The sequence below is a fragment of the Akebia trifoliata genome, chromosome 15 (genome assembly GCF_017979445.1).
Source record: "Akebia trifoliata isolate Shusen 1 chromosome 15, ASM1797944v1, whole genome shotgun sequence".
Classification (NCBI taxonomy): Eukaryota; Viridiplantae; Streptophyta; class Magnoliopsida; order Ranunculales; family Lardizabalaceae; genus Akebia; species Akebia trifoliata.
Genome location: NC_141389.1, coordinates 16,912,215 through 16,931,436, shown reverse-complemented (window position 1 = coordinate 16,931,436; position 19,222 = coordinate 16,912,215). Strand labels below are relative to the sequence as shown.

Genomic DNA, 19,222 nt, shown 5'->3' with positions numbered 1-19,222 from the left:
AATAGGGTATTAGCTTTTTCTTACAATTCTTGGTCATATTTCTCATTAATAGCAGGGTTGTAGCCAAAGATTGAGATGTTTGATGATTAATTTTAATTAAAATAGGGTATTGGCTGTTTCTTACAATTCTTGGTAATAATTCCTATAAATAGCAGGGTTGTAGCCAAAGATTGACATCTTTGATGATTAATTTTAATTAAAATAGGGTATTAGCTTTTTCTTACAATTCTTGGTCATATTTCTTGTAAATAGCAGGGTTGTAGCCAAAGATTGACATGTTTGATGATTAATGAAATTGGTTCAGTGAGCTTTGGAGACCCAACCATCTAGAACCAGTCATATTCTTCCCTTAATCCCCTTTTTATTTTTATTATTATTTTTATTATTATTATTATTATTATTATTAATAGGATCTATTGGGAGCATATCATTTGGTATCAATTCAGCTTCTTTCATGAGTACAATGGTTGAAGCGGATGTAGCCATGTGGATTTTCTTGGTCCCCGTGGTAACCCAGTTCATATTACTGCTTTATAATTTCACCCACCATTCATCAAATTAAGGGGTGTATTCGGTCACTCAAAATGTTGATTCATTATCAAAAGGAATTTACATAAGAAAGTGACTCCTGATTTGGTATAAATCAAGGATTCAGGTTAGGCGGTTCAGATAAAGAGGAGGAAAGGTGCTAGCCCCCTCCCCCTTTTTTCCCATCTTTCAATGGTAAACTTAGACCATTGACATTTTTGAGTAGGTTGCAAATCACAGAAATTTGGCTGATTCAAGTACCTTCTATCATGTCCAGGATTATGAATGAGATTAGCCCAAATGAGATGGACAATCTTTGTTCATGATCCACTATTTAAAAAAAATAAAAAGAAGTTGGTTAAATTCTATTTTGAAGTCCATTGCTCAGGCAAAAATCCTTAAAGAATGATAAGCAAACTTAGACCTTAATAATAGAATGACAGCAGTCCATTGACAGCAGTGGGGAAATCTAATTCGAACCCCTGCTTGGAAAATTCAGGTTGGGCTGAAATTTTTGTAGGGGATATTAGACTTCCCCGGCAACCATTAGAAGTTGGAATCACCCCAAAAAGAATTTTCTAAGCAGAGGTATGAGGTCTGCAACCTCCTGCAGAAGACTATTCCGTCTCACAAGAACAGGTTGCCTTATCTTACTTCAAAATCTTGCCTACCGACATCTGATTGCTCTGGAATTCTAGGAGTTAGAAGAGTTTCAAATGGTTACATGGAATCCGAATCATGTGAAAATTCCTGTGGGCAAGGGAGATATATTCCTTATAGGATTGTGGTCCAGCCAACAACAAATGACGTTTTCATCTTCCTTGATTGTACACATTATATGTGTGTGCAAAAGGTGTAGAAATAGATAAAAATGTATCAAAATGACAATATGATTCTTTCCCTCACTTGGACACTAATATTTTGGCCAAAAAAAACTGGGGGATGACCTCATATAGGAGGTTCTCTAATGCAGGACCGTGAATGTGAGACTAGACTCAATTAATGTAAGCAATGTAAACATAAATCATGAGCACATTCATTCATAAATATGCAAGAGAATTCAAGCGAAAATATAAAAACAGCCCTAAAGTTTGTCACAATCCCACAATAATGGCAATTCAAGTACTAACAATAGGTTCCAATGGAAGACAAGTCTTTTTCTAACCTAGGGTTTCCGTTAAATGCTCAAAATAGATTTGTAAGTTCAATTTCAATGCAAAATAGATTTGGTAGAGGTGAATCCACCTCCTACAATTGCTACAAGAAGAATTGAAGAGGAATAAAGGTCAAGTCTCAATGACAGCTTGCCAATGATAGGTATACTAATCATGGTGAATGGACATAAATGCCCTTACAAGGAAAAGAATCGAAAACTAGGAAAATAAACTAAATTCCTAATACTCCCCCTCAAGTTGGTAGAAATATATCAACAAAGCCCAGCTTAACAATATGAGAGTCATTCACAGAAGGACCAATAGACTTCATAAGCATGTCGACAAAACCCGAGAAGGGAGTCCGTATATATAACCTCAAATCAAATTGTCATTGAGAAAGGCATTCTTCACATCTAGTTAGTGAAAAGGCTGTGAGTGACATGCAGCCAAAGAAATGAGGTGAACAGGAGAAAGTTTAGCTAAAGAAGCAAATGTAGCACCAAAATCCTTTTTGGGAATTTGCATAAATCCTTTAGCAACTAGGCAGGCCTTGTATCGATCAACAGTGCCATCCGCGAGATGCTTCATTTACACGCACCAGTCCGCTCCTTAGAGGGAAGGGAAACAAGCTCCCAAGTGATGTAGGATGATGAGGGGAGATAAGACAACGATGGGGGTTTTAAAGAATTTGGTTTAGGATTTTGGGTAAAGATTACGTATTACCAACTATGATTCCTCTGCAATGCATTCATCTTAAGAGTCATAGCTGCAATCCACGCATAAAACCTTTGAAATAGACCAAGGGACTCGAATAGAAGTAGTGACAGCAAGGTAGGCCTGATAAGAAAGAAAGAGTCCCTGATAGGAAACAAACTAGTTAATAGAATGATCAGTAATACACCCCCACTTACCTTCATGCAATATAATAGTTAAGTGAGAGTCAGAAATAGAAGGGATAGGAGCAAGGGTATAAGAGAATATACCTGAGTCCAGGGAGGAGATTGGCAAGGTTGGAGAGGGGCGAAGGCGACGAGAGTAAACTTGAAGCATTGGCGAAGATAGAGAGGATATTGGAGAAGGATCCTCCAAAGGAAAAAAGTCCTCCAAAGAAAATGTGGCATAAAAATAAGGAATAGTAAAAAAAAATGACATCAAGAGAAGAAACGAGATATAACACTGATGCCCTTTTAACATAGAGGAGTAACCCAACAAAACACACCGAATGACTTTGCCATCTAATTTCATACGATAAGGGGTCCTGTCCTAAACATAACAAGTATACCCAAAGGCTCTGAGTGTAATGGGAAAGAGAGTGCTATCTGGACGAAGAACATGACGAGGCACCTGCCCCCTAAGGTGCGACTTGGAACACGATTACAAAGGAAAACCACAATGAAGACTACCATATTCCAATATAACTTAAGAACATGCATTCTTTGAAGAAGGCAACAGACAATATTCATCAAGTGACAATTCTTACATTCTGTCATCCCGTTCTATTAAGGAGTATAGGGACAAGTCAACTAGTGAAGCATACCGAACTCATGAAGATGATAACGAATCCCATCAGAAATATATTCCCCTCCATTATCATACCGAAGAGATTTTACAGTGATGTTGTACTAAGTCTAAATCATTTTAAGAAATTCAACAAAAATAAGAAGCACCTCACAGCGAGAACGCGTCAAATAGACCCAAATACAAAGAGAATAGTCATCTATGAATGTAACATAATATCGATGACCAGTAAAAACAACAATAGGGGAAGGTCCTCACACATCAGAATGAACTATATCAAACATTGTATTAAGCTGATGCATACGAGAAATATATGAAGTACGTGTGTTTAGAAAACTCGCACACATAGCATTGAAACTTGTGTCCACTACAAGAAATTTTTAAAGTAAGAAATAAAGAACATAAGTGCTGAAAATAAACATGTCCTAAGCGAGCATGCCACAAATCTAAGACTGAGAGAAAAAACTATGACTCTCAGAAGATGGAAGCACAAAAACCGGAGTAACAGTATGCAGAAATCCAAACAGGTACAACCCATCCCACTCATACCCTTTACTAAAAATCATCCTCGAAGTTAGGTCCTAAAAAATACAACGAGTAGGAAAAAGGTAACTAAACATTTGAAAGATTTGGTAATACTACTCACAGACAAAAGGTTAAGAGATAGATGAGGAACATGAAACTCAAAATCAATGAAAACACCAGAAGATAAAGAGATGGTACCGTTACTGTGGATAAGTGTAAGAGACTCATCAACAAGGCGAACCTCCTTGTGAGTAGCAGAAAAAATAGAAGTAAAATGGCTAGACTTACCAATTATGTGATCAGAGGCACCAGAATCAATAACCCAGGTTAGAGGAGTAGGACCCGATTGAGTGACATGAAATGCAGAGGATATACCTGAAGGTGTGGTAACTGAGAGACCACAATCGAAGATGGTCGAGTATAAGCATGGATCAAGTCACGTACAATAATGGCAATCTGGGACTGAAGCTGTTGTAGATCAATAGTACCAGAGGGAACAAGGGGATCAGTGGTAGGAACTAGTGAGAAATCCACAGCGACAGCACAAGGAGCAGAATGTCCTAAAGGGGAAATAGCTGTAGATCACATCAAAAGGGGATAGAGCTGAAAGCATCAGGCCTTCTCATGGCCAGTCTTCCTACTCCCTCGACCACGACCACAACCATGACTCCCAGATCCAGAATTACGAGTCAGAAAAACCTGAAAATTGGTTATTAGAGTCATCTGATCTGTCATTTGAGCAAAAAGAATACCCAGAGTCTGATTTTAAGATGGGGCTACACGACGACGACGCTCATCACTATCGATAGTCGCAGGTCTCAAATAAGGAGGAAAAAAGAAAGATGTTAAGAATCTACGTCTGCAATGCCTCAAACTCGGGATGTAAGCTCATGAGAAACTGATATATCTGATGTCGAGCAATCTTCTTAACCATATACCCAACAGCTTCAACAGATAGCTTAGCCATAGACTCATAATGGGAAAGCTCCTTCCATCGAGACTGAAGAAACTCAAAATAATCAACTACACTCTGGTCCCCTGAGTATTCTTGGCAATGTCTCGGTAGAACTCATAAATCCGCAAATCATTCCTAGCATGGGCATATGCCTAAGTAAGAACTAACCACAAAGATGAAACAATCTTGTGGTACATAAACATAGTATAGATATGATACTACATGGAATTAAACAACCATCCAAGGATGGTACAGTTGTCGATCTCCCATTGTTCAAATTTAGGATCAATAGTAGGTGGCTCATTAACCATGCCCAAAAGCTATCCAGATTTGCCTCTACTTCCCAAATAGAGTCTAAGGAACCAAGACCAAGACTAAAAATTTCGCCCATCCAATAGGCAACTAGTAATACGCTAGGCTGAGGAATTGTGCCCAAAAGTAATAGTTTATTCCTTGTTCTCTTGGTTAGATGTCATATCTCACATAAAAAGAAGGCAAGTGGATAAAAGACAATAGAGAAATAATCAAATGTAGGAAGACTACAATTTGATAAAAAGAATAATGTAGGATCAAATCAACAAACACTTGGGGTGCGATAAGCAATAAAGAGAGCAGAATTCTCAAAGAAAAAGAAGAGAAGGCTTTGGCTTGAAGGGAGGTCTCTCACAATTCCAAACACAATCTGCAATCTCCAAAGGGTCTAAGAAAAAGCAGCCCCATCCCAAAAAACACAGCACTATTGCATAATAACACTATCTCAAAGAAAAATTAATCGCAACACAGTAACCTAGCATTACTGTCATATAGCCAACAGAGCAGCCTAAATCACAACACAGCAGCACTGCCTTGTAGCCAACACAGCAGCAAAACAACAGCTTAACTAGCAATAAACTTGCCACCACAGCAGCCTAAATGGAAACCCAACAGCCAACACAACAGCAACACAGCAGATGTAGCCCTATCGCAGGAGCAATACAGTGATGTAGACCTATCGCAGCAGCCAAAACAACAACATCAACACAGTGCTATGGGACAAATACAGCCACAGCAGCTCTATCACAGGAGCAATATGGCAGCACCAACCCTATCGCGGCATGCGATTGGGAGATTCGAACCAAAAGGAAAGGGAAAAAGAAACCCCAGAAGGGGATACCCTCTAACAAAGGTTGCTCCTAGGTCATCTGATCTTCAAAGATCCAAAGGGTTGATGAGAGGAGAAGAAAATGAGGGAAGGGTGGCTGGCGGTGAGGTTTCAAGGGTGCAAAACTGAGGAGAAAGAAGCCAAAGAGGACTGTCGATGGGTCCTCTAGCGCTCTAATACCAAGAAGAATTGAAGAAGACTAAAGGTCAAGTCTCAATGAGACTTGCCAATGATACATATACTAATCATGGTGAATAGACATAAATGCCCTTACGAGGAGAAGAATAGAAAACTAGGAAAATAAACTAACCCAAAGACAATTCCCAATACTACATTGGGTTGAAGTGGTAAAAAAAGGAAGGGAGGTTATGCATAAACTTGAGGAAGATAGGGCAACTGATGCATTGAAAGATTATGGCCAGATAACAACAAAGAAGTTGGGAGAGAAGCTTGTGAGAAACCATCCTCGAAATAAAATAAGGAGTTGAAAAAAACGAACACTTGGTGGAGTAGCGAGGGCTTTCTGAAGTGAAGATAGGCGATCGTCTGTGAAACAAATTTAGAAGATTTCGATTGGGAAGGATTGTTTTGTGTCTGTAAGAGTGCCTTAAATTATAAAGGAGTTTTCAATAGATCGAAGCAAAGTTGGGGACCCAAACATAAATTCATGTTGAAAAATAGTGTGGAAGTAGCGAGTATTAGGGACCTTCGGGGGATGGAAATTGGTAAGTCATCTGTTACTTTAAGATCTTGGTTCGCTCATGTTAATAAATTGGATACGAGGTGGATGCAAATTGGAACATAGATCTGAATTTTCAATTTACCCTCACGGGGGCAATTTACAAGTTAATTTTTCACTCTTTAATCTTTGTACTCACCCATGTCGGCACTAGTAAATCAACCTTACACACACAGTCCCAAAGGCCACAACCTTCTTCTTTTATTTCTACACAGATTTTGGGAGTTAAAAATTCACACCCATTGTCTTCCTATAGCAATGGAGGCTGTCTTGTGTAGGTTACAACAACGCCCTACCAAAACTACCATGATGTCATTAAATGACAAATATATAACAATTACAAAACTGGCTTACATTAGCCAACAACTGTCCTCATCCAAGGAGGTGACACATGGATTAACTAACAATGTCTTCAGCCCATAGCATGACATTTGTCCATCCTAAGAGAATTTTCCCAACCTTTTGCTAAGTGTCCTCTTACCATGAGATCACTGTTGCCACTTGTCTCATAGTCATTTATCCACATATATGCACCACATGTGGTCTATGCATGGGGACATAACTTCCAACTTCTAAGGTAACCCACATAATCGACCAATTACTATAACCGTCATAGCTACTCAACTACACTCCAGCATATTGTTGTGTAGCTCGATACCTTGGCCTCAGCCATGCTCTCGGGTCACCTCGTAGACATCACCATCTCAATTAGGCGCCTAAGCTAATTGCCTGTGCACACCCCTCGCTATTGGTCACATCATTGGATACATATGCACCATGTACCCACACGAGCTATGCCTCGGCCAAGTGCTCGTGTGCCTACTCACACAGAATGTCCCCCTCCTCAAATAGTACACTAAGTCTTTCCCCCATTTCCAAAAGGAAACATCATTTCATGAGACTAATCATACTGGGTTATGGATCGGATTTGGAGCTCCAACCCATGATCCATTTCTTTCCATCTCAATGTAGGTCATCCCAAGCATTCCCTAAGATGCCTTGCCATACTCGCTAGCTCTCGGGAACTCCCACGTGTAGCCCGTTGGCTTAGACCCTCATCATGTGTAACTCACACAACATGTTGCATCGCTCACACGGCCTGCTACCTTGTTCACATGGCATGTTGTTCTACCCACATGGCTTGTTGCCTTGCCCACAAGCTTACTGATACATGTCATTAAGCCTCTGGCTTTCAACTCTCCCGTGTTCAGTATTGAAGAAGCTAACAGCAAGACATCCTAAGGAGTGTTTAGGAAGAAATTGATCATAAGTCGGAACTCCAAATTCGACCCATAACCCAATATAATCCGTCCCATGAAATGATGTTTCCTTCTGGAGATAAGAGAAAGACTTAGCGTACTCCTTGAGAAAAGGGACACTCCGTGTGAGTAGGCACACGGGCACTCGACTGAGGCATAGCTCATGTGGGTACATGGTGCATATGTATCCATAGACATGACGGACAGTGAGGGACGTGCTTAGGCGATCAGCCTAGGCGCCCAAGTAAGATGAAGATATCCACGAGGTGACCCGAGAACATAGCTGAAACCAAAGTATTGAGCTGCACAACAATATGCTCGAGTATAGCTAAGTAGCTATTACGGTTATAGTAGTTGGTCGGTTATGTAGGTTACCTTAACAGTTAGAAGTTATGTCCCATGCACAAACCACATGTGGTGCATACATGTGGATAGATAGCTATGAGACAAGTGGCAGCAGTGATCTCATAGTAAGAAGACACCTAGAAAGACGTTGGAGAAGTTTTCCTAAGATGGACAGATGTCATGCTATGGGTTGAAGACATTGTTAGTTAATCCATGTGTCCTCTTTTTTATGATGTAAGCCAGTTTTGTAATTGTTGTACATGTGTCATTTGATGACATCATGGTAGTTTTTGTAGAGTGTGGTTGTAACCTACACAAAATAGCCTCCATTGTCATGGAAAGACAATGGGTGTGAGTTTGTAACTCCCAAAATCTTTGCAAAAATAAAAAAAGGCTATGGCCTTTGAGACTGTGTAAAACTGAGACTAGGCTGATTTACTAGTGCCAACATGAGTGAGTACAGAGATTAAAGAGTAAAAAAGTTAACCTGTAAATTGTCCCCATGACACTTGCCATACTCGCTAGCTTTGGGGAACTCCCACGTGTGGCCCGTTGGCTTAGGCACTCATCATGTGTAGCCCTTACAGCATGATGTATCGCCCACACGGCTTGCTACCTTACTCATAAGTTTACGAATACGTGCAATTAAGCCTTTGGCATTCAGCTCTCCTGTGTTCAAAATTTAGGGAGCTAACAAACCACCCCTACCAAAAGAACCCGACATCCTCGTCGACAAATCTTCAAGGTAATCGTTCACCTATTTTTTGAACTGCCACAGTGTTACATCCCTTTCCCAAGAAGCTTCACTTTCTGGAAACCCTTGCCATATCACCAAATAATGAGTCCTTCGATTCTTCTTACTTTGACCCTCGGTCCTATGATCTAATATTGTCTCCACAGTTCTGTTAAATTGCTTTCGAATAGTCAAAAGAGCTCTCTTTGATACCTGTCTTGTCTTGTTTACAAGATCAGGATGGTAAGTCTTCAAGAAGCTTACATGGAACGTTGGATGAGTATTCAACCTATCTAACAGAATCAATCGATAGGCAACTTTGCCTACCAACTTCACAACTTCAACCAGGCCATCATACCTAAGAATCAAGCTTTAGTGAACTGTTTTACGCTGTATTTTCTTCCAAATCTGAGGAGTGAGTTTCAGCATAACTCGATTTCCCACTTGGAACTCCACTGTCCATGTATCACGATCTGCCCACTTCTTCATTCATTTGACTGCTTTAGTCAAACTATCTTGTGCTTCCTCCAGCAACCCTTGTTTTGCACGTGCATAGCGATAAGCGGCTGGACAACCACCCTGAAATCGCTGTCTAGCTATCTCATGTGGCGTCATCAGTTGTTGGCCTATTGCTAACTCGAATGGACTCATCTCAGTGGATGAACTTCGATGTAGATTATAGCAGAATTATGTAGTGTCCAACGTTACCCAATTATGTTGGCTTGTTGTCACGTAGTGTCTTAGGTATTCTTTTAACAATGCGTTCACCCTCTCCGTCTAACCATCTGTCTGCGGATGATTGCTAGTAGAAAATTTCAACTCGGACCCCACCAAACTGAAAAGAGTTGTCCAAAATCTGCCAGTAAAGCGAGTATCTCGGGTACTAATGATGTTGTCCAGTACGCCCCAATACTTCACGATGTTCTTGAAGAACAACTCTGCTGCCACATCGCATTACATGTGTGTGGGGCAAGGATGAATGTAGCCTACTTCAAAAAATGATCAACCACCACTAGAACTAATCTGTACCCCTGAACCTTTGGCAAACCAGTGATGAAATCCATGGAAACGCTCTTCCATAGTTTATCTGGAATAGGTCAAGGTTCCAGCAAACCCACAGATTTCTTCTTCTTTGTTTTGTCTTGTTGGCACACCAAACAAGTCTTCACATAAAAAACTCTACTTCTTCCTCCATTTTCAACTAGTAATAGCTCCTACCTAGTAGCGCATGTGTTCTTTCTTGACCCGGGTGACCTGCCCATAAATAATCATGCATCTCTTTCAGTAGTTCCCTTCGCAACCCGCTAGTGCTAAGAACATACAGCCAACCTCCTTTAGCATAAAGAAAGTCACCTTCTGCCAAAACCTTCGGGTGATAATGTCAGATACTTACTGTAACAATCGTATGCAGACAAGATCCATCTTCATTTCCTCATGAACCTTAGGCATGAGGTCGATTTCTATGGCAGTCAGTGCTGCTCCCATCTCTTCTACCACTTTCCTGCTCAATTTGTCTAGTACTAGGTTAAACCGTCCTGGCTTATGTACCAAGATCAAGTCGAATTCTGCCAGAAACTCTTGCCATTGAGCCTGCTTAGGTGAGAGCTTCTTAGCAAAGTAAGAATTCACTAAATTATCGGTCTAAACAACAAACTGTGTCCCCAACAGATAATGTCTCCACTCCCTTCAACAGTGTATGACAGCAGTCATTTCCTTTTCATGTATAGAATATTGTTCCGTTGCATTGAACTTGTGGCTTTCATATGCGATGGGATGTCTCTCCTGTATCAAGAAAACCCCTAATGCGCGATTTGAAGTATTCGTATGAACTTCGAAAGGCAGACTAAAGTTCGGAAGCCGTAGAACCGGTTTAGAAGGTACCGCGTACTTCAACTCAACAAAGGCTTCCTGACATCTCGTTGTCCACAGCCACGTCTGATCTTTCTTGAGAAGGTCAATCAACACCGCAACCTTCTTAGAATAACCAAGAATAAACTTCTAATAATAGTTTGCGAACCGAAGGAATGAGCGCAACTCAACAACCTTTGTTGGGCCTGACAAATTTATGATTGCTTTAACCTTACATTCGTCCATTATAAAAACCTTTGACTCACAACATGGCGAAGAAATGTGATTTCCTTTTGGCAAAACTCACATTTCTCAACTTTTACATACAACTCAAACTCCTTGAGTTTGCTAAAAACAATTCAATGGTGAGTCACATGCTCCTCCAAGGTTTTACCATACACAACTATATCATCTAAGTAAATAACAATAAAACGATCAATATAGTCATGAAAAACATTATTCATTAAATTACAAAAAGTAACAGGGGCATTGGTTAACTCGAAAGGCATTACAAAATATTCAAAATAACCATATCTTGTGACATCGATGTCTTTGCTTCATCGCTCGATGCGATGCGCACTTGGTAATAGCTAGAACGCAAATCTAGCTTAATGAAGCACATAACTCCGATGCAATCGAAAAGATCAGCAATCAATGGTACCGAATATTTATTCTTCACTGTTACCTTGTTTAAAGCCCTATAATCCATGCACATCCTCATGGATCCATCTTGCTTCTTCTAAAACAACACAGGTGCTCCATAGGACACCTTGGAGGGCTGGATGTAATCAACATCCAACAATTCAGTTAACTGTCGCCTTAACTCCTCAAATTCTGATGGAGCCATTTTGTAAAGTAGGGACAAAGCTTTCAACCCCGAAATCAACTCGATTTCATGGTTGATGCTATGTATTGACTATAAATGCTTCGGCAATTCTGATGGCATAAGCCATGCACATCCTCATGGCTTGTGTTCTTTATGATTTCCAACTATAATCGCCCAACTTCTCTGTCTACAACAAACGTATGCGTGGCCCCTGTATCCACCATGGCTTCAATAAGGACTCCATTTACAACAACTTTTATATACATCAAACAGTTACAAAGAGTACGTCCATGCTATAACATATTCAACAACTGCAAAGGGTTCACCCTCGTAGGCTCCCCTTTTGGTTCACCGTCTTCTGCTATAAGGGTAGAACGTTTTTCCCTCTTGAGACAATCTCCAATGTGATGGGGTCCCCCACAAAAGAAACAACCCTTGGTCTAATTCGATCTTGGGGCATGTTCCTCTGTTTTAGACTTGATTTTCACTTCAACCTTCTTCCCACCCTTAGAGTTTTCCTTGGAAAATTTCTTACCTTCGCCCTTACCCTTGGCTTTGTCAGAACCATCGATGCTGGAAGATGCAGTTTGCTTGTAATCAATCAAACTATCTACCGCAGCCATCGCAACGGGTAAGTCCTTCACTCCCAATCTCCTGAGTTCGGTTAGTGCCCAAGCCTGTAGTCCAATCAGGAAAGAGCTTTGTCCTCGTCAAACATGTTTTTTATGTCAAGCATCAAATAGAAGAATTTCTTGACATAATCACGAATTGTGCCCATATGCCAGAGTTTGAAAAGAGCATCCCGGGCCATCCATGCTATATTGCATGGCAGGACTTGTTCCTTCAATTCCTTCTTCAAGACGTCCCACATCTCGATTTTGGGTCTCCTAAGTGCAGTATTTTCATCGGAACAGGTTCTCCATCAGAGTTTCACATCCCATGTTAAATACATGCTTGTGAGAGTAACTCTCTCACCCTCCGGAGTATGAATAACCTTGAAATATTGTTCCATATCCCACAGAAAATTCGCCAACTCTTTCGCGTTACGGGCTCCACCAAAAGATTTCGGTTCAGGGACCTTAGCCTTTTGTGAAGACTCATCATCAACAAGTGTGAGTCTTATGGCTCTTTTCAAGACAACCAATTCGTCGGTGAGGGTTTGAAGGTCTTCTCGGAAGACGGAAGTTAGAGAGGGTACATCGGTACTTAAGTCATCGTACCTGGTTTTCCATGTCTATATAGTATTTTCGAAATTATTTTCCAAGGATTCATGACGTTTTTCCATGCGAGAAGAAGACGACCCTCCTTTATCCCACTAGGAAGTCTATTAGAGAATTCCACTAGAAACAATTTGAGTTGCATAACTCTATCATGTACTGCATCCAACGCGCTACTACCCGCCATCACAACCTTGTGCTTTGATACCAATTGTCACAAGGACAATTTACAAGTTAAATTATTCGCGCTTTAATCTTTGTACTCACTCGTGTCGGCACTAGAAATCAACCTAGTCTCAACCTTACACATAGTCTCAAAGACCACAACCTTCTTTTATTTCTATACAGATTTTAAGAGTTACAAACTCACGCTCATTGTCTTCCCATGACAATGATGGTTGTCTTGTGTAGGTTACAACCACCTTCTACAAAAACTATCATGATGTCATCAAATGACACATGTACAACAATTACAAAACTGGCTTACATCAGCCAACAAGTGTTCTCATCAAATGAGAGAACACATAGACTAATTAATAATGTCTTCAGCCCACAACATAACATCTGTCCATCCTAAGAGAACTTCGACAACCTCTAGCTAGGTGTCCTCTTACTATGAGGGTGGTAGCGCGTTAGATGCGGTACGTGACAGAGTTACTCAACTCGAATCATTATTAACAAAACTCTCTAACAGACTTCCTAGTGAGGATGAAGGAGAGTCGTCTTCTTCTCGCGTAGAAGAACGTCTTGAATCCCTGGAGAAGAATTTCGAAAAGACTACACAAACATGAAAAATCAGGTACGATGACTTGAGTACTGATGTAGCCTCTCTGACTTCTGTCTTCCGAAAATACCTTCAAACTCTTACCGATGAATGGGTTGTCTGGAAGAGAGCCGTATGACTTACACTTGTTGGTGGTGAGTCTTCATAAAAGGCTAACGTCCCTAAACCGAAACCTTTCGGTAGTGCCCATTACGCGAAAGAATTGGAGAATTTTCTATGGAATATGGAATAGTATTTCAAGGTTATTCATACTCCTGAGGTTGAGAGAGTTATCTTCACAAGCATGTATTTGACAGGGGATGCGAAACTCTGGTGGAGAACCCGTTCCGATGAAAATACTGCACTTGGGAGACCCAAAATCAAGGCATGGGACGTCTTGAAGAATGAATTGAAGAAATAATTCATGCCATGCAATGTAGCATGGATGGCCCAAGATGTTCTTCGAAACTCCAGCATATGGGCACAGTTTGCGATTATGTTAAGCAATTCTCTTATTTGATGCTTGACATAAAGAAACATGTCTAACGAAGACAAGCTCTTCAATTTCTTGGCGGGACTGCAAGCTTGGGCACAAGTCGAACTTAGCAGATAGGGAGTGAAAGACTTACCCGCTGCGATGGCTGTGACAGACAGTCTAGTTGATTACAAGCAAATTGCATCTTCTAGTACTGACGGTTCTGACAAAGCCAAAGGTAAGGGCAAAGATAAGAAATTTTTCAGGGAAAACTCTAAGGGTGAGAAAAAGGTTGAAGTAAAAAAATCAAGTCTAAAAAATAGGAACATGCCCCAAGATCGAATCAGATCAAGGGTTGTTTCCTTTATGACGGACCGCATCACGTTAGAGATTATCCCAAGAGGGAAAAGCTTTCTACCATTATAGCAAAAGACGGTGAACCAGAAGGGGAGCCCACGAGGGTGAACCCCTTACAATTGTTGAATGTGTTATAGCACGGACGTACTCCTTATAACAATCTAATGTACATAAAGGCTATTATAAATGGAGTCCATGTTGAAGCCATGGTGAATACGGGGGCCACACATGCGTTTGTCGCAGACAGAGAAATTGTACGATTAAAGTTGAAAATCGCAAAGAACACAAGTCGTATAAAGGTTGTGAACTCTGAGGCCAAGCCTATTCAGGGTATGGCTATGAACATTCCCAATCAAGTACGTGAGTGAACGGGGAGACTAAATCTAATGTTAGTATCATTAGATGATTTCGAGGTCATTTTCATAAATGACTTCTTTATACAGGCAAATGTGGCCTTACTGCCACATCTTGGGGAATCTTTATTGTTGAGGGTCCACGACCTTGTTTTGTTCCCATTGTGGATAGGGGAAATGGTAAAGCCATGGAAGCAAAGCAAGAAACAGGATTGTTGTCGGCCATATAGGTCAAAGATGGGTTACGCAAGGGACAGGAAACTTATCTCGTAACGGCGGTAAAAATCAAAAGTAGTTAAAGTCTACCTATAAAGGAATCAGTAACAGAAGAGTTGAAGGAATTTTCTAACATTATGCCATCAGAATTATCGAAGCATTTACCACCAAGACATAGCATCAACCACGAAATCGAGTTGATTCCGGGTTCGAAACCTCCGTTCCTAGCATCTTACAGAATGACTCCATTAAAACTTGAGGAATTAAGGCGACAATTAACTGAATTGCTGGATGTTGATTACATCCAGCCCTACTAAGCACCTGTGTTGTTTTAAAAGAAACAGGATAGATCCATGAGGATGTGTGTGGATTACAGGGCTTTAAACAAGGTAACAGTGAGGAATAAATATCCTGTACCATTGGTTGTTGATCTTTTCGATCATCTATCTAGAGCTATGTACTTCACTAAGCTAGATTTGTATTCTAACTATTACCAAGTGCGCATCGCATCAGGCGATGAAGCAAAAATAGCGATAGTCAATAAATATAGTTATTTTGAATAACTTGTAATGCCTTTCGGGTTAACCAATGCCCCTGTTACTTTGTGTAATTTAATGAACAATGTTTTTCATGACTATATTAATCGTTTTGTTATCATTTACTTAAATGATATAGTTGTGTATGGTAAAACCTTGGAGGAGCATGTGACTCACCACTGAATGATTTTTAACAAACTCAAGGAGTTTGAATTGTATGTAGAAATTGATAAATGTGAGTTTTGCCAAAACGAAATCACATTTCTTGGTCATGTTGTGAGTCAAGGGTTTGTAAAAATGGACGAATGTAAGGTTAAACCAATCATAGACTAGCCGGCTCAAACAAAGGTTGCTGAATTGCATTCATTCCTTGGGCTCGCAAACTATTACCGGAAGTTTATTCTTGATTATTTGAAGAAGGTTGCGGTGTTGACTGACCTTCTCAAGAAAGATCAGACATGGCTGTGGATAGCGAGATGTTAGGAATCCTTTGCTGAGTTGAAGCACGTAGTAGCTTCTGAACCGATTCTTCATCTTCCAGACTTTAGTCTGCCTTTCAAAGTTTATACGAATGCCTCAGATCACACATTAGGAAGTGTATTGATACAGGAGGGACATCCCATCGCATATGAAAATCGCAAGTTTTTTTTTTTTTTTTGATAAGTTGAAAATCGCAAGTTCAATGCAGCAGAACAACGTTATTATGTACATGAGAAGGAAACATCATTTCATGAAACTGATCATACTAGGTTATGGGTCAGGTTTGGATCTCCGACCCATGATCCATTTCTTCCCATCTCAACATAGGCCATCCAAAGCACTTCCTAGGATACCTTGCCATACTCACTAGCTCTCAGGAACTCCCACGTGTGGCTCGTTGGCTTAGGCCCTCATCACGTGTAGCCCACACAACATGCTGCATCGCCCACACGACTCGCCAACTTGTTCACATGGCATGCTACTCTACCCACACGGCTTGTTGTCTTGCCCACATGCTTAATGATACCTCAAGCTTCAACTCTCCCATGTTTAGCATTAAGGGGCTAACAACCTTTGGGACGATTATGCATACAAATTAATTGGCAACCAACTAGAGGGTTAGCTCATAAGGATATCAAAACAAGGTGGCAAGAAGATCTTTCGTTTGTCAGGCTTCAAGTGAAGTATCCTCCATAGAAGATTCAAACAACATTGGATCTTTTTTCGAAAGGCTCAAATTTAGAGTGGGGTGCTAATTAAAGATTTTTCGAAGGACTCTTAGTTTGTTTTTGTTTGTTGTTTTTTTCAAAACTTAAAGAAAACAAATCCATAAATACCATCTATGTCTCAATCCCGTAACTTTATTTCCCTTAAATTTTCAATCAATGAAAACTCATTAAAAAATCATTATAAAATTATCAAATTGCCCCCAAACATAGATACTAAAACCATAGGCTAATAACACATGAAAATAAGCTCAAATACTCATCCTAGACACTAAAATAGACTTTCCTAAACATAAACTAAATAAAAACATGAAATATAATGACCCAATTAGAAGGGTCTATGAAATGGTACTCGTCCATAAATTTCACGTCCGTACTTCATCCATCCACAACAACTCTGAATGTCTTTTCCTCCTCTAGATCACTCTAAAGGGAATGCTCGTGATGTCCTCATCATTTTCCTTTGATTGGTGCCCTTTAAAGTGGTGTGGAAAAGTATGAGATATACAAAAATTGGACTGTAAATATCAAATATCCCTCACCTTTTCGTCCAAGCTCTAACATTCATGCAACGAGTATAGAAAGGACATCGCGTTACTAAATGGAAAATCAGGTACAACTCATTTTAAACCTCTTTTGGACCATAGCAGAGGGTTGCCTCTTGCTTGCCTCACCTTTCTTTTTATCCAATTTGTATAGTTTGAATAATCCAAAACCTTCTTGACTTGGCATGAAGATGTTCCAACTGATAACACTTGTGCAGACCTTTCAAGGAGCGTTGGTTCAAAAGGAATCAACTGTTGACAATCGCTGACCGCACCTTTCCTTCTCCATGTCCGTTAACATTAGCTTGAATGTAAAATGGACCTCGACAGAGTAAATGATCAACGCGATAAATGCATATGCTTGAATTGCATTTCAGACCATCTTTGTAAGGCTCAATTAGCTATCCTCAAAGGCTTTGAAGAGATAATTCCTTATTCTTTGTACTTTTCGTCTACAAAACTTTTAGTTCATTATTAATAATAGGATTAATCACAGTTATTTCAGCGAGTTAAAATTTTATTATAAAATAGGACTGGTATTATAGTTTATTTATTAAAAAGTTTGATGATTAATGAAATTGTCTCAATGAGCTTCGGAGACCCAACCATCTCAAATTGGTCATATTCTTCCCTCAAAAAAAAAAAAAAAAAACAGGCAAATTCATGAAATTCATAAAAAGCAGTGCAGTAAACGTAAGAATGATTGATGAAAAATGTATCTCACAGTGTTGATGAGATCGATGATAACTGAGAGTTCTTGATGAGCTAGCTTAAGATTCTCCACCAAGTTCTGCCATGGCCACGGCCCCGTCGTCTCCTTCGAGGTTTTCTGCTTCTTCGCATCTTTTTCGACTGCCCAACCGAAGTCTATTCTCCGAAGCAGATCAAGCCGCTTTTGATCATGACCTATGTCACTGCTACCAAGAAGAAAACCGAATTAATGGGTAAAAAAACTTCTTAAAATTACAGAAGAAAAAGGAATAATCGTACGGTGGAAATCTTTCGGTTCCATTTTCTTCAATGGCGTCCAATCGCTTTATTGGGAGCTTATCGAGTGAAATCTCCATGTTTCCGTCCATCTCTCAATCTTCTTCTAAGAGAGAAATCGTTAACAAGTTCTCAGATTGATTCGTCGAAACCCTTGAACCGAAAGAGAAGTGAGGACTAGTGTCGATGGGTCGGTTTCACGTATGGTTTCAAAACTCGGTTTGTCGTCTCAACTCGTCCATGGACGAGACCGAGTTGTCTCGGACGATTCAACTCCTCTCAGACGGGACAATCCATTTAACTCGGTCCACGTGGATCGATTTATATATTTAAATTAAAAAAATTATATTTTTTTACTAAATAAGATAGATTAGAAAATGCTTAGTGATAAAATCAGCTTTTATTTATATAATAAATATTTAAATTCAAAAAAATTAATTATTTTAATCAAATTCTTAACTCTCAACTGACTCGATCAACATTTTCAAAATATCATCCGAGACATCATGTAGAGTACTAATATGAAGTATAAATGTGATTATTTGCTAAGGTAAAACTAGGGTCTAAACCATAATAAATGCCTAGAAAATGTGCTTATAAATCATTGTTTTAAGACATTGATTACACCCCTAAACCTAATTATTATGGTACCTAACGAAAGTATAAGAAGAAAAAAAATGTCACTTTCGTAGGACTATCGACTGCATATAGTGAATGCAACAAGTCCTTAAAACCCTAGGTTAATCCTAGTAGACGAGTTTGACTTGTGAGGTTTTTAGTAATTATAGCCAAAAAATTCAGGTAACTCTGAAGTAAAATAATCCAAGTCAAAACTTATATCTAAAAGTATTGGTAATAATAATTTATTAGTTGTTTGTGTGTAATATTTGGTATAGAGTCTCAATCATCATTTCTCTTCTTAACAAATTTTAGACTTTAATTAACTTTGCTTGTAAATGCAATTTAACTTAGAACTCTAGACGGATGGTTTCCTAAA

At 39.6% G+C, this 19,222-nt stretch overlaps 1 protein-coding gene across 1 annotated transcript in view; it reads right to left on the bottom strand.

Moving 5' to 3' along the window:
- Nucleotides 1-18,410, bottom strand: part of LOC147384446 (RNA polymerase II transcription mediator) — a 36,648-nt gene extending 18,238 nt beyond the window's left edge. The window contains exons 1-2 of the mRNA XM_086426748.1: nt 18,229-18,410; nt 17,963-18,152 (exon numbers count right to left, since the gene is read on the bottom strand). Of these exons, the coding sequence (XP_086282874.1) occupies nt 17,963-18,152; nt 18,229-18,317 (279 nt within the window). The 5' untranslated portion in view covers nt 18,318-18,410. The remainder of the gene's footprint in view (nt 1-17,962; nt 18,153-18,228) is intronic.
- Between the last annotated feature and the right edge of the window lie 812 nt (nt 18,411-19,222).